Genomic DNA, 24,527 nt, shown 5'->3' with positions numbered 1-24,527 from the left:
AAGTCAAGCACAAGTGCGCGCAATTTTTCGCTGCTCTCTTCCTCAAATCACCGATTTTACGCAGAAGAAAGTCGCATGGTGCAGCTGAGAAGAGGGTTTCTCTGATTGTTTGTTAGATGTTGTTAGGAGCTCGGTATGTTGAGGAAGTCAGCTGTTAAAGGTATCCGTGAAGAAATGCTTGCATCTGAGCGCAGGATAGGAATTCCTGAAGCACGGCACCCTCAGTGTAAATTAATTATTTTGGATGTGAGTCTGCTTCACTACATGACACGGCTGAAATGGGAAGAGAGAAAAAATTGGAGCGCTTCATTAAGAGCGATCCAAGTAATAGGGCAATTATAGTTTCCATAAAAAGTAGAATTTTAATGAGCTCCTAAAATTATAGTTTTGTAGTAGTTTTTCTAAACTGCAATGCAAGGTAGAAAATCATTAATATGGTGGGAATGCCATCATTGTTCCCGTAAAGGCGTTCTGTGTCTTGTGCTTTGGCGTGCGCGAATGGAACTTTGCTCCCGGCTTTCGCGCCTTTTGGCACGCAATGCGTGAATGGAACTTTGCCCACCCGGCTTTCGCGCCTTTTTGCTCGCAGGTGTAGCCTCAGGAGGAGGAGGAGGAGGAGTGGCGTTGGGAGGAACCCGAGAGGTCTGCCTGCCTGATTAGGCGGCATGTTTCTCGGGAAGGGAAAGGTGGTAGAGAGGAGGAGAGGAAAGGGTGAAGTGGAAGACCGAGCGGAATCCGCTCAGGGGAGGATAGCTGCGTCCATGGGCCGACTTCAGGGGAACTGTGCCGACTTCAGGGGAACTGTGCCGGCATACGCATATTACACATCTGAGGGAAACCCAGGAAAAACCCCAGACGGCACAGCCGACCCGCGGATTCGAACCGCGGACCTCCCAGTCTCCAAGCGCACGCGTTACCGCTGCGCCACCGGAGCTGGTGGTGTAGCCTCAGACAACGAATGTATTAGCATAGAAAGGGTCATGTATTACATAAGCCTGGAGGTGATGTTGAGTGGTCTCACTTATTATTTTAAAAGAGCAGTGGTAGTTTACTGTAATTCTAATGACCATGATGAGCCTTTGGGGTGAAAATCGTTAATATGCAGGGTGCTTTTTGTTGAACTTTAATGAGAGAATGCATGTCATTAAGAGTAGGACAAAGGAAATAATCTTGCGATTCAATAAATAATAGGAGTCTTTGCCGCTGTCTTCTTCTTCAGACAGGATGTGATGATGTCACGCAGTCTGTAGCAACGCATTGACCGTTACTGGAAAAAGTGTAGCAATAGAAAATTGGTGTGTATTGCCCTGGACGGATTTATGATGAGCACTGTTTTTGAATAAGAGGAGTGTGTGTGCTTAGAAATAGTTTGATACTGGTTTTCTTGTTTGTTTCTTTTCGCTTTTTTCCCCCTTGTTGTCTGACAAACATGCGCTGACATGCCTGGGCCTGTTCTGACATGCTTTCCTTCTACATGTAGTTTTTTCTTTTTTTCTTTTTGTACAAGGAATATTCTTGATGATGACGATAGTGCTGCCTTGAATGGGAGTAGAGCTATTCTTAATAATTTTGTGATTCATTTAGTTCAGAGTGTAACCGTGAGGGGGACAGGTGTGTGACTTTATTCAGGAGGAACAAAGCGTCATTATTCAGTTAGGTGCATGGCTCTTGGCTGGGATGGACATGTCTTGCTCAACCATTTTTTTTTCCTGTAGAGTAAGACTTTGGGAATGAAATAGTTCCCTATGCAATCATTATAGGAGAATAAAGGAAATAATATAGGGATAGTGATTCAATAAATAACAGGTCCCCTGTCTACAGCGTAAGCATCCTTGAGCCACGCACCTGCATGATGACGTCATACCGCAACACTATTGTTTCAGGTTGACCTTGTCTAGAGGAGCATTAGTGGAAAAAAAACAGTGTAGCCGTGAGATAATAGGGTGGCGTCACAACCAATGAGAACGGCCTGCAGGGGGCGCAAGGATTCACTTGTCTCTTGGACACTGGCGGGTCTGGACACGTCAATTCTGCTCCAAGCAATTGCGTTGGCCGTCAGTGGAAGAGCTTAGTTTCGCTGGGGTTCTGTCTGCCTCTGATGGGGTGTGGATGTGTGGTTCGTCACTGGTGGATTTTGTGACGAGCGGATTTCCAATGGGGGAATGCTGTGAACGTGAAAAATGATGGTGAGTGTCTTTTCACTCTGTTCAAGTGTTTGTTTTCCTCTGTTGCCCAGCAGTCGTGCGATTTGTCCTGACGTGTTCTGACATGCCCCGATATGCATGCTTTCTTTTGTTGACGCTTTGTATTTTTTCTTTTTTGACAAGAAACATTGTTGTCTTGACGATAGTGCTGCCCTGAGTTCTGCGCTCCTTGTTACCCTACTCTGTGTTGATTTGTTGAGTGCCTAGTCCTCTTATTAGCCGTCGATGGAGTTACGCGTTAGGATAGTTTGTTCTTTTGCAAGTCTCATTTAGTAAGACTTTGGAATTCCTACGATCAGCTTTCATGCATGTGCTCTTCTGCAATAGTTTCCTATTCAATCGTTATAGAAGTATAAAGAAAATAATGTTGGGATAGTGATTCAATAAATAATAGGTCCCCTGTCTAGAGCGCATGCGTCCTTGAGCCACGCAGGTGCATGATGACGTCATATCGTGGCTTCATTGTAGATTGACCTTGTCTAGAGGAGCATTAGTGAAAAAAAAACAGTGTAGCCCTGAGACAATAGGATGACGTCACGACCAATGAAAACGGCCAGCAGGGGCGCAGGAATGCTCTTCTCTCTTAGCCTCTCGGAGGTGGTCGCCCCCAGAGGGCGCTAGGAGCGCGCATGCGTAGCGGCCGTGGAGCGGCGTCCCAGTCAGTTTCTCGCTGGCTGTCGCGGAGAGCAGTCGCATCGGTCTGCGCTCCTGCTGTGGTGAGCTGATTTGTTGTGTAACTAATGCTTTCGCCAACTTTCTTCCCGCTTTGTTTGCGATTTTCGTGTCAGTGCATGTCGGGTGCTGGTTGCTGTTATCCGGGCATCCCCGCCATTTTCTATCTTCTTCTGCCTTGGGAACGGGAGTAGCGCTGGTGTGATTCTTAATAATTTTGTTGTGAGAATAGTTGAGAAAGTAACCGCTAGGGGGTGCAGCTGTGGGGCTTACACAGGAGAAAAAAACCATTACGAGTCAGTTCTCTGCCTGGCTGTCGGATAGAGCAGTCGCATCGTTCTGCGCTCCTGTTGTGGTGGGATCATTTGTTGTGTAACTAATTCTATTTTCTTGTTAGCTATTGATGGTTTGCATACTCTTGCTTTCCCAGCCTCTGTATTACGAGTGTTTTTCTCCTTGCATGTCCAGAGCTGTCCTAACTTGCCCAGACATGCCATGATGACGTCACAGCTGACGTCACAGGATGTCCGGAACTGGTGGTCATAGCTGCGATGCTTTGCAACCTGCCTCTGTGCTCCGTCGCCCGGCGATGGCCAGGACCGCTTTCTTCAAGAGGGCGTCGTTGATCTTCAACTAAACTCCTTCTCTCCACTCTATCTCTATCTATTTTTTCTTTTTTATGGACTCTCATAGTGCACAACGCTCAGCTGATCTAGACACGAGTTAGATGCTCCCCGATTAGTGTGATGACTCATTGGATGATGCTGATTAATGGGGGGGTCCCAATTAGCTCTAATTGCTAATTAAACGCGTCCAGAAGCCTTGTAGCGTTTCCGGATAGTCGTGGTCAGTACTAACTACTGTTGGGTCGGCTTCAACTCCCGCTGCTCCATTTCATTGACCATATTCATTATATAGCGCGTATTTCAGGTCCAACACTCAGGATTCAATACATTTTGTTCTTTCTGCACTCAGTTTTGAAAGGCGTAATGCCTTCAGTTGTGCACATGTGCACTGTTTACGTTCTCTCTGTTTTTTCTTTTGTTTTGTTTTTTCTGTTCTTCCTTCCTCTTATCTTTATACCAGTTCTGCATACATCATAGGATCCCGCAAGAGTGTGTGATTCTTCAGCTTTAGTTTTGTGTCCTTCATTTTTCTTTTCCTTTTCTTTCCTTCTTTTTGTTTTCTTATTTTCTTTGCCTTTTTTGACTTCGCCCTTTCATTTTTTTTAATAACAAGCCGACATCAATCTGGCTTACTGTTCCTTTCTTTCCATTTTTGTTAATAAACATATCCCCCCGCGGGGGGGGGGGATGCGCCCTTGCCCCCTAAGGGAAAATGAAAACTCTCCGCCTCTGCTATCATTGCTAGTTTTGTTATAAGCTTATTCATTTAAGTCATTACTCTAGAGGGCACTATAGGTTCCAAAAGGCTAGAACGCCGTCAGGATGAAGGTTCGAATTTGGGTTGTATATTTGTGAACAGTATTGTGCCCATATCGCTAATATTGGTGGGCACAACCTATTGGTGTATATTTGTGAACAATTATGTGTCCATATTGGTCTGGTGACGGCGACACAGCTCCAAAATGGGACCCGTTTTGCCAAGATTTTCCCCATATTGGTTGAAACTTGGAAATACGGGACCCATAGTGTCAAGTTAGAAATAGGGAAAATGTCGGCAATATGGGCCCCATATTGGCTGCAAATGATGAAAATGGGACGTTCCCGTATTGGTATTTGTACCAAATGCAGTTGTATGAGCTTGCACGCCAAGATGGGACGTGTGAAATGCCCTGCTCAATACGTCGTTACATCCAACAACTTCCCGAAGAGGATACACATTGTTCCAAACATGTCTGGCTATCCCACTGTAACATGTACTGTAATTTAACTGGTACGCCGACACCGGTTGCAAACAGCCGCCTTCTTGCTTCGCGATGCCAATCGGTCGAACCGACTGAAACAGTGTGACTGTTTGAGCGAGTTCATGCGTCCTACGACTAATGCGCATGCGCGACGTTCATGATCGGTCGTGTCATTCCAGCGAAAATTACAAGGGATAGGTCAATTAAAAATACAATGTTTGATAGCAAGTAACGTCTGTTCTGTGGTGCCTTGAGGTTACTGCAGAGGCAGTGCGAGTTGTATGTTCGCCTCTGTCACGAAAGTGTTTCGCTCCGTTGTGCTCTATAGGAACGGGTTTGAACATTTTTTCAAGATCATGACTGCGGAGTTTCATCGCCAGGGGCGATACTCTGACCCATTGCTGGTGGTGATGCGGGGAATGAAATAATGAGCCCCTCCCCAATATGGATCGAAGTCCTATGGTGTCCAGAAAGGTGAACAGGGCTTTGAGGGCAGAGCGTTGGTGGGCTGGATGTGGCCAGGGACCAAGCACTTTTGTGTGTGAGAGAGAGAGAGAGCGGCGAGAGTTTAGCTGGTTAAGGGACCGGGAGAGTACGGCTCCGGAAGGTGGGTAGTGTGGGCAATGGAGAAGGATTTGCTCTAGATCTTCAACAGTGCCTTAGCGGCTGCAGTGGAGAGAGTGAACTTGCCTCGAGCGATAACGCCACTGTGCTGTGAAAGCCACGATGAACTAATGCGGGGTCTATATGAGAGATACGTCGAGGCATGCGGAACGCGAGCGCTGGATCGACTCTGCTCAACATGGCGAGGAGGAGGGGGGAATGTCAGCCGTCCATTGGCGGGTATCCAGAGGAGCCAGAGGAGTCGAAGTACGAACCGACGATCTCGTCTCAGCAGTGTAATACGCGTCCGTGGCGCTAAGACGAGAGAGCTGCTTCTGTGGCGCTGTCGGCCTGTTCATTGCCTTTGACACTGCAATGGGCTGGAACTCATTGGAGAACCAGCCTGTGCCCTACTTCGTAGACAAGTTTGTAATCCATTAACACATCCATAACCACCGGTGCGGATAAGCCTCGGATGCCAGGATTTTCTATTGCTTGCAGCAATAGAAAACCTTAATCCTTAATCCCCAATCCTTATCCCCCGATCCTAATTTCGAAGGGGCTCATTACCTCATTCCCCGCATCTCCTCCAGCAGTGGGGTAGAGTAACGGCCCCGGCAATGAACCTCCCCACCCATCATCCCGAAATAAAGTTGTTGTTGCCTGCAGCGCAGATGTAGAGTCAGCGGATATAACCCAGTCCTGCGGAGTAAAGTGAACGACGTGCTGCAGAAAGAAAAGCATGGCATAGAGTTCCGTACCTGTGGATTAGGTTTGATGCGAAAGGCGACGTCGGATGGGATGACGAATGCCGACGCGGACCTGCCATTTCCAGATACGCCATCGGTGTATGCTGCGGCAGAGGTAGAAAACTTCGCGTCTCCCATTTCAGAAAAATGGGCTCGAACTACTGGAGGGGGCACGTGATGTCTGCGGTCCTAGGGGTCCGGAAGGCGTGTGAAGGAGGGTACTTTGTGATGAAGTGACCTTCGGATATTCCACTTCAGCGCAGGAACCATTCTCGCTGGTATCTGTTCGTTCATTCACACAAGCGACATCCTCACTGAAGACCCTATAGTGAAAGATTAAGCGAAAATGCTGCTTATACAGCGTTCCGTCCCGTGCTACTTTGAGCATTCACACGGTGCCGTGACATCTGGAGCGGCGTACTTTAACAAATAGCAGGTGATGCCATGAGCGACTTTTGCTGTTTTCTGCTACGGAATACCTTGTGACTGTGTCGCAGGAAATCCCCCACGGTTAGCAGTATACGTCAGGATACGACGTTGAGCGCTCGCACTCACGTGACTGCATAAATCTATGACGTTTTTCGCATCTTCCACTGGAGTGTTCTGCGGAATGCCACTCACGTGAATATACCTATCTCTTGTACAAGGATAAACCAACAAGGTAAACAACCAAGGATACATCACACTCTGTATTAAAAGAAAATGGAGCACAAAATGAATAACGTTGGATTTCTACATTATTACAGTGTTTTGGACGTACACAACTGCGATCTTTCCCTCAACTTATCCCGAGCTATGGGGCAGAATATCGCACGTCGCGATGAAACGCCCAATAATCACCGCCAAAATCGTCGTCCTTGTATTACTTTCCGTTAACTATTTTGTGTTTTATCAATAATGTATAATTGTCTTACTCAATGCGCATTTCTTGTTCGTCCTGACAGCAAACTCCTGTTGGCCAATCGATTTGGGACCGTTCCCTTCTTCTCCTCAGCGGTGCTGAATGGAAATACGTCAGAAGCATTTTCAGTGGAGCATTCACGACAACGAGGCTTAAAGCAGTATGTATTGCATCGATTGTTGCGAGTCCGGCTTGAAATAATAGGTAGTTGTAGCAGCTATTGGCAATAGCGTACCAACGTTGGTAATCAACGTGAAGGCTTCGTACAGTGCTGAGCGAACGTTTACGGAACGCGCGGGCTATGTATATTCTCCTTGATGCGACACCCTGGCTGTGAGCGGAAGCGGGCAACTTTACTCTGGTTCACTAGTTCAGAGGAGGGGAAAGAAGTGCACTGGTGGCGACACCAATCCAAACTTCTTCATGAATGAGGGGCGTTCAAGTCAAACCGGGACTTTCTGCCTCCTGAGTGCACAAATGGCTCGAGCTACTTCTTTTTCGTCATTTTCACACGCGACAGGCCTCCGCGTTCACCCCGTGGTGGTCCAAAGTTTATGCAAAACAGAAGACACGTGGTGGACAAGATGGCCGACAACCAGAGGTGGGCGTTTGTCTTCACGAGCCTCGCCCTCACCTCAATTTTCTGGGAGGAAAATTTACTCACCTCACCTCAAAATATTTTTTTAATTTTTTCTCACCTCACCTCACAAAAATTATTTTTCCTCACCTCACCTCAAAGGAGTTTTTGAGACTTTTCCTCACGTCACCTCACCTCAATTTTTTTTAATTTTCCTCACCTCACCTCAATTTTTTCAAGCTATTTGTGTATTCGATGTGACGTTCGCAGGGATGACGCGATGTGACGTTCGCCAATGAACTCGTGAAATTGCTTAGTCAATGTAACGTTTTTTGCTGCTGGCAGATTTGGCCTAATCAATCACAGAAAACGCTTCGTGGAACGATTGTTATACGCGTAAAAGTTGCGCGTATCACCGGCGAGAGAGGAGGACAGTCCCTGCCCAGGTGAGAGACAGAAGCTGCAAAAAGAAGGAAATATATCCCGTGTACGCTCGGAAAAAGTTTTCATAAAGTGCGCGTTCATAAAGTTTCCCTCACCTCACCTCAGATTTTTTGAAAATTTTTCTCAACTCACCTCACCTCAAAAATTTTAAAAAAATATTTTCCTCACCTCACCTCAAAATGTTTCTTGAAAAATTTTCTCACCTCACCTCAAAAATTTTCTTGAAGATTTTCCTCACCTCACCTCACCTCAAACGTCACCAGAAAAATTGGCCCTCACCTCACCTCAAATATCGTGAGGTGAGGAAACCCTCACCCTCGCACGCCCTCGTGAGGGTGCCCACCTCTGCCGACAATGAGGTCAGCGCGCACATCGAACGGTGAATTGTCATGAAGTTTCTCGTGCATGAATGTGTAAAGTCATCTGAAATTCACACAAAACTTCAGGCTCAGTGTGGTCACGATACACTTAGCCGCGGCAAAGCGTTTGAGTGGTGCAAACGGTTCCGAGACGGCCGTACGTCAGTGCTGGGCGATCCCGGCCGGGGCAGCTCAGAGTCCAGTGTCAGAGTTCCTGAGAACATCCAACCCGTGGAGCGCCCGATCATCAAGGACCGACGGATAACATGTCTCGATATCAATACTGCATATAGTGCTATAAATAGTATATATTACTGCAAGGCTCTCGGGGATGTGCATAAGGCGCTGAAGCAAAAGTGGCCGGGCATCATCAGCAAAGGAGTTCTCCTCCTACAGGACAATGCACGCCTGCATACCGCGCATCTCACGACACGCGCCTTACAGGAACTTGGCTGGGAGTTGCTCCCATATCCCCCTTAGAGTCCAGGCCTCGCCCCCAGTGATTTCCATCTCTTCGGGCCACTGGAGGCGTTCCTTGGGAGCCGCCATTTCAGCTGCGACGACGACGTCAAGAATATACGGTCCGATCATGGCTGCTAGGATCATGGCTGTAAGGATTTCTACGCTGCTGGCATCCAAGCCCTCCTGAAACGCTGGGATATGAGCATTAGTGACAGCTGGGGATTACGTTGAAAAGTATAACTAATTTCTCGTCTGTAAGTTCATTTTACTTTTGCGAAAAATGAAAAGTCTCGGTTTGACTTGAACGCCCCTCGTATTTCAGTTTTACCCAAAACTGCCGCGTTGTGTCGCAACCAGAGCACTCACCCAAGAGCTCTGACTTACCCACCCTTTGGACGAGTGAACTCGCTCGCTTGCGCCCGCCGCTAGGGTGTCGCACAGAGGAAAAAATTCATTGCTCGCGCGTTCCGTCCACTTTTGTCCAGCACTGTACCAGGCTCCCACAGCTCCCCATAGAGCCCATAGTTTGAGATAATTCAGGCAACACTCGGTACGCAACCAATGAAAATGAACTATGATGCCTACCATTCGGCCAACCAGGAGTCTCTCAGTTTGGCCCGCCCTTCGGCAGGTACTGACTACCATCGGCTGTTACTTTTACTGATTTTCATGTCTGACGCACGTTATTCCGTATTCCAAAACAACAAGGCAAATTGTGGACAAAATACACATTTGTTTGAAACATCGTACGGACTCAATAGTGTGACACAAATATTAACCGTGCGTACAGTGTCCAAATGGAAGATAGACCAGAAGCGAGGGGACATCATGAGGAAAAAATTACACACACTGGCTTAACGCAACAATGAAACAAAAGAGAGTCCAAATCGTTGTGTTCGTTGACCAAGTTCGAACTCGCAAAACACACACACAGTCTACTCTGAAGCGAGCGACGCTCACACAGACGATGCGGTTTCACGGTAAGCATCTCCTTTCGTTGGTCGTAGTGCGAAGGTTACAACGAAGCGGGAAATGCTTGTCGCACGGACACCGAATGCTGTCTCCGTTGTGACTGCACTTGAAAATGCGAAGGCGCTCTCAAGTGTTCCTCAGGCGTCAGCTCACCACTGCATTCCAGTTCTGAACTCGACAGACTATTCGTACGTAGGATACTTGTGTCCGGACACATCACAACACGCGCTGAGTCACTTTGACACACTAACAAATCTGCAAACAATGCGGTCATACGGTGCGGTCAACTGACATCGTCGAGACGCCGCTACCACTTCTCTCTCTTCTCTTCTCGTAACTGCCCGCCAGACCGGGCCCGAGAAAGAATGCTCTTTTGAAACTTTGCCAATCAATAGCGGAGCGCGCAACGTCCTTCCGCCAATGGGTATCAACTATGATGCCTGATGGAGTAATACCACGTGTTTATGACGTGCAAACATTTTAGAGCGGCGAAGAAGGGGAGCTGTGGGGGCATGACTGTACTTTCCAGCACCAATCGCAGCGTCATGTGACTCAGAATACTACACGTCAATTGGTTGCGGCACATACGACTCTTACCCTCTCCATAAGACGAACGCATCAGTCTGAATCAATTTTCAATGTTACGTCCTATGCAAAGATACAAAGGAACGGTAATGGTACAGTGCTGGACAGAAGTTTACGGAACGCGCGAGCGGCGTATTTTCTCTGGGCAGAGACACCCTAGCGGCGAGCGGAAGCGGGCGAGTCCACTCGTTCACAGGGATGGAATAGTGCGCTTGTGGGGGTGGCGACCCACCGTGGTAGTAGTAGTAACTTTGCTCTTGAGTGTAACAAACGTCAAAATGGTTGCCACCGAGCACGATTGGCTATCGCGGGAAGGAAGTCTCTCCGCTATCGGAGAGATAACAGGGCGCCAAGAAGAATTGAGGTGACAACGAGCTGCAGTGCCTAGCTTTTTTCTTTTTCTATTAGACAAAACAGAAGAAAAGACAGTGTACACACACATAAAACAAAGAGGCGGGGGAGACGATACTGTCTCAATACTTTGTCGGCCCCCCTTTCACAGCAATAACTGAGGCCATGAGCACAGGAAGGGAAGAGTATAGCCGACGGACAAGGTCCACGTCTTCACGTAGCAAGGACCACTCTGCTTCTATAAATTCCCAGAATGCGTCCTTGCTCCTTGTAGGCGTCCGTCTCTTCTCATCCTATTCTTGAGGATGCCCCAGACGTTTTCGATTATGTTTAAGTCCGGGCTCTGACAAGGCCATGTAAGCTGCATTACGCTGAGATCGTCGAGAAAGCGTTGGACAGTTTTGCTACGGTGGACGGAGCTGCCATCGTGCTGGAAATGGTAGCACCCCTCCGGGAACGGCCCGTCCAGAGCATAGGGGAGCAGCATCCTCTCGAGGACCTCTGCGTAGGCCATGGAATTGAAGCACCCTTCCAGTCGTACCAGAGTCCGTCGTACGACAGGGCGCCCCAGACGCTTACCGTGTGCCGGCCACTGGACAACACTCTGTGGACATACTGGGGCAGGTATCTAGCAAGGGTCGTACGACGGACTCGGGACGGTTTAAATGACGGACTCGGACTTGATACGTCTGGAAGGGCGCTTCAGTTCCATGGCGTACGCAGAGGTCATCGAGAGGACGCTGCTCCCCTATGCTCTGGACGGGCCGTTCCCGGATGGGTGCTACCATTTCCATCGTAGTAAAAATGTCCAACGCCTTCTCGACGACCTCAGCGTAATGCAGGTGGCATGGCCTGCGCAGAGCCCGGACTTAAACGTAATCGAAAACGTCTGGAGCATCCTGAAGAATAGGATGAGCAAGAGACGGACGCCTACAAGGAGCAAGGACGAACTTTGGGAATTTATAGAAGCAGAGTGGTCCTACGTGAAGACGTGGACCTTGTTCGTCCGTATACGCTTCCCTTCCTGTGCGCATAGCCTCAGTTACTGCTGCGAAAGGGGGCCGACAAAGTATTGAGACAGTATAGTCTCCCCCACCTCCTCTTTTGTGTGTGTGTGTTCAAGGGTACACGCTCTTTTCTTCTGTTTTTGTCTAAAAAAAGAAAAAAGCTAGGCACTGCAGCCCGTTGTCACCTCAATTCATCTTATCGCCCTGTTATCTCTCCGATAGCGGAGAGACTTCTGTAGAGGAGGTGGTCTTCCTCGACATGAGTTCTGACCGGCGATGATGGAATGTCCCAGCGGGCAGATGTGCGTGGCCTCACGCTAGGACAGTGCCGGTAGAACTGGCGTGTCAGCGCCGAGCGCGTGGCAGCAGAGGCACCTCTTCATCGTCCTCCACGGGCCGCCACATCACTCCCCCCCCCCTCAGACGCGGAGCTGCGCTTGTGGTTGAGGCCTGCGTCGGTACTAAGACGGGAGAAATGACGACGGCACGTGGACGTGGGAAAGCTTGGCATACGGCTTGAGTTCGCGGCAGCAGGCGCGGCAGGGTAGCGGACGTGGACATTCGTTGTAGAACGTTGTTGCGGACGGGTCGATGTAGTGCGCTGTGCGTCGTGCTGCTGCGCCAGGGATTAGCTTGCGTCTTGTCAAGTGGTAGCAGGACGATGAAGGCAGCATGAGAGATTTCCGCGAGCGTCTTCCGGAAAGCGTTGTCGAGCTGACGCATGTGCGGCGTCAGGGCGTAAGAACAGCGACATACCGATACCGGTAGTGGAGCGTGCTGTTCATTAAACGGTCGGTGGTGATGCCCGGGGGTGCCATCGCGAAGTACGTGGAAGCCTGGAGAAGAGTACGGGACCACGGCGTACCGCGACCGGTACGGGGCGTTGAAGCCGAAGAGTGCCGGGGCAGAAGAAATGAGCGTAGCCTCCTATAACGAGCCCCGGTGGAGAGACGTGCTCGGTGACTCACGACAGGCGGGCCCTAGCGCCATTGAGTCTGCTGTCTTGAACAGGTAAGCGGATGTTGCTGCCCGATAATAGCCGTCGTTGTGAAATTCGGGATGCTAGGAAGCCGAAATTCGCCGAACATGGTGGTCGTTGTTCGCGTCACCAAATGTAGAGGAGGTGGTGTTCCTCTACATCAGTCCTGACCGGCGATGGTGGAATGTCACAGCGGGCAGATGTGCGTGGCCTCACGCTAGGACGGTGCCGGTAGAACTGGCGTGTCAGCGCCGTAGCGCGTGGCAGCAGAGGCACCTCTTCATCGTCTTCCACGGGCCGCCACACTTCCTTCCCGCGATAGCCACTCGCGCTCGGTGCAGTAGACCGAAAACGAAACCATTTTGGCGTTCGTTACACTCAGAGGCAAAGTTACCACTACTACCACGGTGGGCCGCCACAAGCGCACTGTTCCATCCCTCTGAACGAGTGGACTCGCCCGCTTCCGCTCGCCGCTAGGGTTTCTCTTTCCAGAGAAAATACGCCGCTCGCGCGTTGCGTAAACTTTTGTCCAGCACTGTACAGCATCGAAATTTTATCTGGTAACGTAAACGGAAACACGCACAATGTTCTTCCATTGCAGGAAGCGAAACTGATCGTCTTGTATTGAGTTCCGGTAACATAGTTATCAGTAGTATGCGATGTTATGAGCGATTTCTCTCTTTCTGCGGACTCAATTCTATATCATATATGTCTTTAATATCTCGCGGGAGCATGACAAGGGCAATATGAGATCTTCGCGATGCATCCGTAGCTGGCTCGTCCAAATCGTCGTGACTCATGACACTTGTGTGCAAATAGATATATGCCTCCAGCCCCCCCTCATAGCCAGCCTACATTTACTGCTTACTACTGATGCTTCTACATGTTGATGCGACTTTGAAAGTGTGCCTGGTTACGTCCATCTAGAATAGCTGGACTCAGAATTTCACAGGCACTCTACACAGCATAATGTATAATGCATAATGTAAAACCCCCGAGACTAGGGAACACGAAGGGACAGACCAAACACGAAGTCTCTTTTTCACTCTACACAGGATCGAGATGTACGGTTATTTACTGTAGAATACTCGCGTGTTGTTTACTCATGACGCTGATGCACCAGTTCGCTAGAAGTAGATGCTGACGGATGCTCGCAGGTCCATCGCAGTTGTTTCATTACCGGATACGGTAACGAACAAGAATTTCAGAAGCTTATAGTATCAGAAATGGAAAACGAAAATATAAGTCTTCCAGCAGTGCTTATTGTAAAGTGCAATTGAAACAGTAACCAAGATACGAAGTTACCCTTTCCTGGGTTTAATAGATTGCTTGGTTGCGCCTTTTCATTGCCGAGCCTTCCACCTGCAGGTGCAATCATGGAGCATAACTGAGTTAACTAGTTGCAGTAATTACTTACCAGATTCGGTAACTAGAAAAAGTAGCTGCTAACTGTTTCTAGTTAGCAATGTTCGGTAACTAGTTACTGTAACTGAGTTACTACGTGAGAGTGTCAGATCTTATGAAATCTGATGAAAATCAGGCCTATGTTATGTCTGAACGATTTTCCGGATTTAAAAGGCTCTTCGTGTTATTCAGCACCGGAATGCCATCAAGTGCACCCATCGAAAAGTTGAACTGTTATTGAAATGCAATTCGTTCAGATGGCACTTAAGAATGCCGTGATCACTACTACTACTACTAATCATCGTCATCATCACCATCGTCATCATCCTGCTCATCTTCATTGGCATCAACATTCCAGGAGTTTTCCACCAAAGTAACTGGTGCAAGTGATGTGGAGTGCGGGCCTCACATTAGTGAATCCAAAATCTCAATTTTATTTGTTCTTAAAACTCAACCATATCAATGCCGAAAAAAATATAGTACTCGCTTTTTTTTAAAGATAGTACTCATTGCCTGTGTACATACGACTGTCCGTCTCGTAACCGTAACGTAACTATACTAACTGAGTTACTTAACCTTAGCTATAGCGGTTGGCTTTGTGAATATAGTAACGGTAGCTGTAACAAGTTCCTTTTTCCTAAAAACAACTGTAATTGTAAATTAGTTACTTCTAGACGGTAACCGTACCGTGGCTGAGGTGGAGTGGCATGCTGTATATGGGTAGGTGTGGGGGATCGCGCACCCTTGGGTTACGTTTGCTTTCCTGCGTATAGGAACAGGCTGCAGCACCGAACTGGTATCGGGATTCAAAACCGTCTCACCTTCTCACCGTAACGGGTCGCCGTCGCAAAACGAACGAGACCACACATCAGTCTGTGGTAAACGCTGAGCATACGGGATAGGAACGTAGAGTCATTGCGACGTTGTATGTTGTACCTCGCAATAGCCTTAGGTTCGTTATAGCAAATTCTGGAGGTACTCCAAAAATGATAGGTTTCGTAACACGCCATCTACCGTTCTCCTTCTGCGCGGTGTTATTATGTCTTATGCACGATAGAGTAGCAGCGCGTAGAGTAGAGAATGCGCGGTAGAGTGGCAGCGAGGCGTAAACTTAAAAAATCTGGTGGTCGCGATGTGGTGGGGATTCCGAAAATGCACACACTGCGTTACATAGACTGTTTGGTGGACAAAGCAATATTCACTCGGGACAGTTGCATTACATGGCCGTCCATAAAGTGTGCACTCGCGTTGGGACTCGTATAGACAGATTTGGTACGATGGCTTTAGAAAGATTAAATATTCTGCTTGGGTGTGCTATTTCTCTTGTAAGTCTAAGAGAACCGTGTAAGACACATACACTGGTAGACACGATGATTTTGTCGCGGATTTTAGCTGTCACTGAGGCATATGGTTGCGATGACAAGTTCATGCTTTACGCTGCAAGCTGTCGTGCATGTACTCTCGGAGTTTCCTAATTTGCAAACATTGCCCAACATTGACTATTTTCCTAACACTCGCTTTTCCTAATGATGTTATAGGAAATAACAGTCACCTGTGTCTCGAAATATCCAGATGGTGCCAAAACTCGTTCGTGTCGCCAACCGGACAGCCGATGCAGTCGTGGAGCACGCAACTAACAAGGAGCCTGTGGATGTGCATGAGTATGTTCAACATTTTTCCTTCGTTCAAAAATGTCAGCCGTATAAATGACGGTATGCCGCCCACATGTCGATAAAGTGCTTCAAAAATACAGACGATCAAGGAAGTTGTTACGATTCCCAGCGGCACCTGTTCGCAACTTTTGCTGACGATGACGAGAATTTCGACATTGCCGCTAAATGTCGCAACACTTGCCGTGACGCTCTACAAATTTGTTTCTAAAGTGTTTGTGATATGTTTGTAGAAGGGTGATTAACAGGACACATAATTTCTGACATGTTTCTTGATTGGAGTGCATATCTATTTACAATCTATAGTCTACTTATATATAGTGCATATCCCGGCTTTATGGTCTGAAAAATGATTATGGTTGCGCCGCACGCAAATCATGCATACGGTGAGACAGCAACGACCGCCCTTCGTCTGCTGCAATGCCATCGCATTCTGTGCGCGTTCGGCACTACACGAGAGAGTGCAGTAATTATTTTGTTATTAACTGCTGGAAGGAAACTCCGATGCAACGAAGAGACGTAGACAGCCAGGACAATAACGTCTCTTGGTATACGTCTTTCCTTCTCTCAGAGTTACCTTCCATATCATGTACAACCAGCTACCCTGCATCTCCTTCAGTGTTATTAAAGACCCAATCTCTGAATGCAGTAGTCGCCTCCACTGTGCATTAAGGTATAATCGAGGCGCCGAATCCATGCCTATAACGTGGCGTCACACTGCACATTCTCGTTTGTTGAATTATCGCTGTGCAAGTTCAATTGGGAGATTTATGAGTATTACAGGAGATTTACCAATTTAGAACATATTCACGATACCAGCTCTGTAAACAGGGTACGCCAAACACATGAATCTTTTGCAGTGGCTGAGATCGCGTTGCTGGTTTTGTATGTGGAAGTTTTCTTTGTTTTGTTTTGCTTTTTTTTTTTTTCGCGGAACGATTCCGATCTGTTAAAACTACCTATTGTGTGTTTCCTTCTGATTCCCCTGTCTAACAAGGAGATACCGGTCTCTTGTGCCGCTTGCCCTTTCCACATCTGCGCTCGCACCTCTCATTCCGTTTGCCTTCTCTCTGGAGCGGAGGGACCGACACGGCGATCTCCTTGAACCCCCGGGTTAAGAGCTGCCGCTGTAAAACGACTAAACTTTTTCAGGGTGGAGTTCACGCGACGGTGATGTCGTGTAGTGCGCTAAGCTTGATGCACTATGTTCTAAGCGTACATAAAATCGGCGCGGCGCATACATACAATGCAGAGCATGTCTCTTCCACGGGCCTTCTCTTCCACATCAAGCGTCATGGAGCGGCCGATCGCACCTGCGCGACCCTTTGCTCTCTCTATATAAAGGGTGGTTCAAGTAAGGTAATAAAAAATTCTAACTGGCGACGTACTCGCCGGAGGATTATCGGACTTTCGGCATTTACCTTCTGGAAACTTTTGCCATCATTGAGGAAGGCTTTGGACAATTTTTAATTGCGGCAAATTAATTTTTTTCAATTGAACTTTGAAAATTGCCAACGTCACTTTTTTCACAGAAATATGATGTCCTCCACGGATAACTGCAGACCCAAGAAAAACTATGCAGAGTATCGAAACAAAAATAGCCGAAAAAAATTAGTAAAAATTACGCTTTAGCCCCGCCTGCTTGATTTTCGCAGAGAAACGCGCGCGCGAAATCTGCGTCTGGACGAGAAAGTGTCCCCGCCTTCATTTGTCTTGGCTCTTTGTGATAAGACGTTTGTTTTGTTTTCTTTGTGAGAAGTCGGTTGTCACCAGCACCAAGGTCAACGCGGCGCAAAGAAAGGTAAAACAAGAGGTGGGAACACTTCCTCCTCTCCTTGCAAATACTGTGCACTTTTGCTTTGCGTCAATCAAGCATGCTGGGCCAAAAGCCGAATTTTTACTAATTTTTAGACTATTTCTGTTGCGACACTGTGCACAGTTTCGGTGGGATGTGTGGTTATCCGTGGAGGACTCCATATTTCTGTTTAAAAAAAGTGAGGTTCGCTTGGCAATTTTCAAAATAAATTGAAAAAATAAATTTCCCGCAATTAAAAGTTGTCAAAAGCCTTCCTCAATGGTGGCAGAACTTTCGAGAAGTAATTCCTGAAAGTCCGAGAATACTCCGGCGAGTAGGTAGCCAGTTAAATTTTTTTTACACCTTAGTTTAGGTAAAACACCCTGTATATCCATATTCCCTTCCTCAAGGGTCACAGCCCGAAAGATTGGTCTGCTGCCCGTACACTAACTAACAATCGTCACTGACTGTCTCTTATTCTATAGTGAGCGCTTGTTTGTGTTTGCTATTACTGGTTTTTGCACTCATCATGTATTTCTTTCTCTCTGTCTTGCACTTTACAAGCAGGGAGTTGCGCTCGCTGAGTGTCACCGTTTCCCTCCTTTTACAGGTGACACATGATTCGTCTGTTAGCGATAAATGTAACGCATTATGGCCGCGTGATGCGTGGGACTCGCTCTCTGTTTCTCCTCGGCTCTTTCTGGTTCCTGTGGGATCTGATGAGACGAATTCTAGTATCCACACAATTTCGGCTACATTACCAGCAATTTTTATTGAAGCGATGGCTTCGGTGGATCAGTTGGTGGCGTCTACGCCTATCGATCTCAAAGGTGCAAGTTCGAACGCGGTGCATGTCGCCAGCAGCTTGGTGGCATGGTACATGGTTGCCTAGTCATATATATCATCGTGCGTGCATATCATCATTGCCTATCTGTTGCATGGTTACGAGTCGAACTTCGATACAGGGAAACACGATACAATAAAATATTTGATGCCCCCGCACCAGGCTGCCATTGCGAACAATGGATTTTAAATTCCAAGTCTTTCGTCGTCTCTCCGGCCCCCGTTGGCGAATATCAACGAAGACCCTACTTGCGGTACATCGGGCGCCTATTCGGCATATGGTGGCTTACCACCTAACCGTACCATGTGGGATAAGCAACACAGCAGAGAAGACACTAAACAAAGAGTTTCAACAAGATGTCTGAATATCTGCCTCGGGGTACTTCGAGCCACCTCCAATGTTTTGGCTACAGCATAACATACATAACTGCCTGTAGAGGTGCTGAGAACGCAAGAAATGGCGCGCCGCTATCTGCGCCTCAATATGCGCCATGACAAGCACCCCTGGCACGGAAAATGAATACCGATATTCTTATTTCTACAAAGAAGAAAAAACTGCTCCTTACCATGGCAACTCTCAAAGACACGGACGCCAAGAGCGACTCAGCGTCCCCGTTGGAAACTAGAGCTACCGCGATTGAGATCTCCGTGCCTAGGGTACACCACCCTAAGTTCACTTTGCCCACTGCAGTGGTGAGACAGCATTGTCTATCTATGACGCAGCGTCACTGTAGCAGCACTACTATTTCCACTGACGGATCGACGACGGCATCAAGCTCAGCGTCTCCTTCTGCGGTTCCACTGCACATGAAAGAGGGAATGGCGCGACTGTCGCACAAAACATCTTCAACAACAGCTGAATTGTTAGCCATCCAGCTGGCAATACGGTACGTAGTAGCACAGCGATCACCCGTAAAGTGGGTGGTATACAGCGATTGAAAAGCCTGATTCTAAGCCATGGTTTTATTTTTGGGAAATGACTGTATGACAGCAATAGTTCGCCAAATACTCTATGAATACAACAAATGTATAGTCGCCGGTGACGAAGTAGCTCAGCGGTGGATTCCTGGACATGTGGGTATAGGAGAGAGTCGAGCGGCAGACTAGCAGGCATAGCACACCAATTTTCAACACTACATCCAGTGATATACCCAAAGTCAGTGGTTACATCTTCATTAAGGTCATTGTCGCAGGAAATGTGCAGATTGCGATAGGTACAATCGCAGATTAAGTCGTCGCTGCTACTTCGCATAAATCCCGAACAGAAGTTCTGTGTTCCGTCTGCGTTACCGCGCTCATTTCAGACGTTTTTACACCGGTGTCGGTTGAATGTCCCATATAGCCGTCATTTTCTTCGCTTGTGTTGCATTGTCCGCATGTAGCGTCGTCGGTCATGTTTAGCTTATAGGTCTGTAAGCTCTTGTGAAAGCACTACTAAGTCAGAATCGATGAATGAACGCTACGTCAGTTCGGCTCATGTATCTACGGCCTGTGTACTTATAGGGACCATCGCGAGCGGCAAGCCTAGGGTGTCCCCAGTGCAGGTTGTCCAGTGCCTTCTTCATCTTCACATCTGCCGTTCTGTTTGCTGCCCTTTTGATGTCTCATCTTCTCCCTGCATGCAAGGGAGTGGGCTTCGTTCGAAGCCTTGTCCGCCTTCTCGTTTCCAGGGTGGTGGTGGTGGTGGTGGTGGTGATAGGGCTTGCCGTTGTCGGCCTCACGTATGCGGGCAACGTCACGACTCACGCCCTGGGGGAATGTGCGTCCTGGGCCGACTTCTAAGGGAACTGTGCCGACATATGTCTGAAAGCGTCTGAGGAAAACCCAGGAAAAACCCCAGACAGCACAGCCGGCACCGGGATTCGAACCAGGGGCATTGCAGTGGCTGGGAATCCACTGGACGAATAACTGATGCCCGTCTCGTCCTAGTTTATCGTGCGTCTTGGTAATTTTCCTTCGAACGGCCTGATTTGTGGTCTCCTTGTTTGAGTCTAGCGTTTGGATGGCAGATCGGGAGGCAGTAAACAGGACCAACGTTTGCGGCAGGTGAGTCGCCATGTACTTCAGCACCGAGAATATCCAGTGAAGTTCCGTAGCTGCAGACGAAGTCTTGTGGCTAACCTTGCTCCGTAATGTCTCGGCAATACGGGAACCACAGACGACCGAGGAAGCCCAGTCCGTAGGCACGGGACGGTCAGTATACACGGGGGTGTTGCGCTCTCCTAATTCTGTGACCACCTCCAGGGCAGACTGCCTAATAACTTCAGGAGGCACGTTGCTCTTTGTAGTAATGCCAGGGATAGTGGTGCTTGCTGGAAATAGCGCAGGCTCTCTCCAAGGAGGTGTGCTTGGCTGCCTCTCTTTCTTGTATTCAGTTGGGATGTATTTTTGGAGGTTTCTGATCGATGTGCCAAAGCCTGAGTTAGGTCGGCTTACATCTATGTATGCCAGGAGGTGAGCCCTGTGACACGCTTGGTGGCGCAGGTGTACATGGTATGTGCAGAAGAAGTAGCCCCACATTTTCGCACACAGCGCTCTCCCTGCTTATCGTACGAACTTCCGGTGGCGCACGACGGCGCTATTATACGAGGAACATCAAAAAAAGAAAAAAGAAAGAAAATCATGGTAACCAACTCTGCGTAACAAAAGCGTTAGCCACGCGAACTTTGTTCCTTGTACTTCCAATAGGGGATTGCAATACAGCACAGCTCCATTGTCCTACAGCTGGGAGTGTTGCCTGTGCAGACACCGCGGGAACCGAAACGAAATCTTGCACGCCTAGCGGGAGCTAGACGCAACTGTGCCGTGACCGCCATACTGACTCTGCATAGGCAATTCGGAATGCACAGAGAGCAATCAGCAGACTTGTGCCCGTTACTCGAAACGAGTAATTGATCACAGTTACCGTTACTTTTATGCAAAATGTAATTGATTACCGCTACCAATCACTCGGCTCCAAATGTAATTCAGTAACGAGTAAAAAAGTAACGCGTTACTCCGGTCGTTACTCTGCATTCACGGCAGTTATACCCGTCTTTGTGTCCCTCAGAAAAGAAAAAAAAAGTTCAAGAGCAGAACAGCTGAAATAACACGAAAAACAAAAACGCGTAGGACAGGTATAGATCTCTACGTTTTCTGTATGTATCGCCAGAGAAGACGTTGACCTGATTGTGGAAGTACATTGCCTGGAACTTCCGCATGATTGACTAAACCTCCAAAGCTTCAGGTACCACCAGACTGGCGTACAAGAGATTGGGGAGAGAGACCCTGAAATTCCAGAACGCTATTACAATGACTTGTGCATGCTATAGTAGAACTATCCGACAAAAGCTGACGGCACGAAGGGCTTTACTTGGGGCATTGAAAGATGAGTTAATCTCTGCCGGAAAAGTAATCAATTAGTGAATAATCGATTCCTCCAAAAAGTAATTGATTACAAGTAACGCAATTACTAGTCACGCGTTACGCAGAAGTCTGGAGCAATGTTTGCACGAACAACTTTTTGTTACGGAAAGTTTGGAGACTGCGATTTTTTTTTATGGTTGTGGTTGTTGTAATTGTTTTTAAGTGTTGAGAGAGGTCAGCCAATATTTGGCTTGCTACTCTTCAAAAAAAAAAAGAAATGGTCCACCCGGACAAAAAAAATCACACACTCACACACATAAATAAACAGACACAGCGAAATGAATATGCGCGGAAGGATGCTTCACAGGTCCCACAGGTTTGCGGTGTTGAGGAATTGTAGCAAGTAGCCTACCGCCTTGTCTAATTATCGTCTATAGACCATGCACCCAGAATCTTTGCAATGGTAAGTGGCCGGCTGTCCAGTCTCGAGAGATACGCTTTTCGAGGATCTTTCTCTCGTTCTCATATTTGGTGCAGTGTAGTAGTATATGGATGTCGTCTTCGCTTATGTGGCATTGTCTACATGTAGGGTCGTCAGTGATGTTTAGCTTATACCTAAAAGCTCTTGTGAAAGCAGTACCAAGTCGTAGTCGATGAATGAGTGCTGCGTCAGTTCGGCTCATGTATCTACAGCCTGTGTATTTATATGGACCATCGAAGGCGACAAGCCTGGGGTGTCTGCATTGTAGGTTGGCCAAGAGCTTCTTCATCTCCACATCTGCCGTTCGCTTTGCTGCCCTTTTGATGTCGTCTTTCGTCAGTGGTATGTTTCCCCTGCATGTCAGGAAGCGAGCTTCTCTTGCAGCCTCGTCCGCCTTCTCGTTTCCAGGAATTTTGCAGCGGCTGGGGATCCACTGGATGGATACCTGATGTCCGTCTCGTCTGAGTTTACCGTATGTCTTGGTAATTTTGCTCCGCATGGCGTCATTGGTGGTCTTCTTGTCTGGCTCTAGTGTTTGTATGGAAGATCGGGAGTTAGTAAAAAGAGCCCACGTTTGCAGCTGGTGAGTCGCCATGTGCTTCAGCGCAGAGAATATCTCGTGAAGTTCCGCAGCCGTGGACGAAATCTTGTGGCTTAGCTTGCTCTGTAAGGGTTCGGCATTACGGGAATCATAGACTGCCGAGGAAGCCCCATCCATAGACACGATAACGTCAGTATACATGGAGGTATTGCGCTCCCCTAGCTCTGTTACCACGTCCAGCGCAAGCTGCCTAACATCTTTGTGAGGCATGTTGCTCTTTTTGGTAATGCCAGGGATAGCGGTGCATGCTGGAGGTGGCAATGGCTCTCTCCAAGGAAGAGTGTTTGGCTGCCTGTCTTTCTCATATCCAGTTGGGATGTGTTGCTGGAGGTTTCTGACTACTGTGCCAAAGCAAGAGTTAGGTCGGGTTACATCTAAGTATGCGAGGGGGTGAGCCGTGTGACGCGCTTGGTGACGCAGGTGCACTTTGATGATCTCCTTTGTTTGGAGCACATGCAGCGTAGGTTGATTGCCTTCCTCTAGTGCAGCTGCTTGCGAGTATGATTTTAATCGCGCGTGCGTGAAGGCATTCCAGCTTGTTTCTGTTAGTGTTGCAGAGGTTGTGGAGGATGGGGAGGCTGTACAGGATATGTGGTAGTACCAAAGACGCGTAGAGACGCTTCGGGATCTTGGTCTGGGGCCCACAGGTAAGTCCGGCCGATGCACGCATTGCACTGAGAAGCAGGCATACCTTTCTTACGATAGCTTCCACCTGTTTCGACCAAGTTAACTGCCTGTCCAGGTGCACACCCAGGAACTTGTGGTCGCGCACAATAGGAACTGGCTGGTCGTCAATCAGAATGGGAAAGTTCTCGTAAGACCGTCTGGTGAACGGGAGAAACACCGTCTTTGTTGGGGAGAGCGACAACCCACGCTCGCGGAGATAGTCGGCGATTGTGGTCACAGCAGTTTGGAGGCGACGCGACAACCACCGGCGGTTCTGAGATGTATTGATTGATATTCGTGTGTTTTCCGGCATCAGGGATGGTAGTCTGTGCATCATGAAATTGAAATGCAGCGGGCTCAGAACGCCACCTTGGGGAACCCCCTTAGTATGTTTGTCGCTGGGTCCGTTCGGGGTATCCATGAAAACAAATCGATCGCTTAGGTAATTCTTGAGATAGCGTAGGGGCTTCCCTTTCACACCGGAATTCTTCAGCTCTGAGAGGGGCTGCGTGGTGTAGTACTGTGTCGAACGTCTTGCTGATGTCAAGAAACCCGGCTGCGGTGAACTGCGCATCGTGTTTGTTTTGCTCAACGCAGGTAACCAGATCGAGGACCGAGTCAATAGTGCTACGGTGCTTGCGGAATCCTGTCATACAGTGGGGTAATAACTTCTGCCTTTCTAGGAACCACTCCAGACACCGGTAAACCATCTTTTCTAAGACCTTGCCCATGCAGCTGCTGAGGGCCACGGGCCTGAAAGAGTCGAGGCTGATCGGGTCCTTCCCGGGTTTGAGCAGCGGTTTGATTTTTGAAATTTTCCATTCGGGAGTGATCACGTCAGTAGCTTTATGACGTTATAGTATTCCAACAGCTTGGTCATGGCATTGTTACCAAGATTTCGCAAAACTTGGTATGTGATACCGTCTGGGCCGGGTGAGGACTTGGGAGGGCCCGAATGAAGGGCTCTCAACAGCTCAGACATAGTAGACT

General features: G+C 48.2%; 1 protein-coding gene across 1 annotated transcript in view; it reads left to right on the top strand.

Moving 5' to 3' along the window:
• LOC135385189 (cytochrome P450 3A6-like) overlaps positions 1 to 24,527 on the top strand; it is a 142,344-nt gene that overhangs the window by 87,695 nt on the left and 30,122 nt on the right. Inside the window, exons 5-6 of the mRNA XM_064614385.1 lie at positions 7,040 to 7,156; positions 15,709 to 15,797. Coding sequence (XP_064470455.1) covers positions 7,040 to 7,156; positions 15,709 to 15,797 — 206 coding nt within the window. The remainder of the gene's footprint in view (positions 1 to 7,039; positions 7,157 to 15,708; positions 15,798 to 24,527) is intronic.

Source organism: Ornithodoros turicata, chromosome 2, assembly GCF_037126465.1.
Source record: "Ornithodoros turicata isolate Travis chromosome 2, ASM3712646v1, whole genome shotgun sequence".
NCBI classification, from domain to species: Eukaryota; Metazoa; Arthropoda; class Arachnida; order Ixodida; family Argasidae; genus Ornithodoros; species Ornithodoros turicata.
Note: the sequence above shows the minus strand (reverse complement) of the source record. Positions and strands in the feature narration are given on the sequence as shown.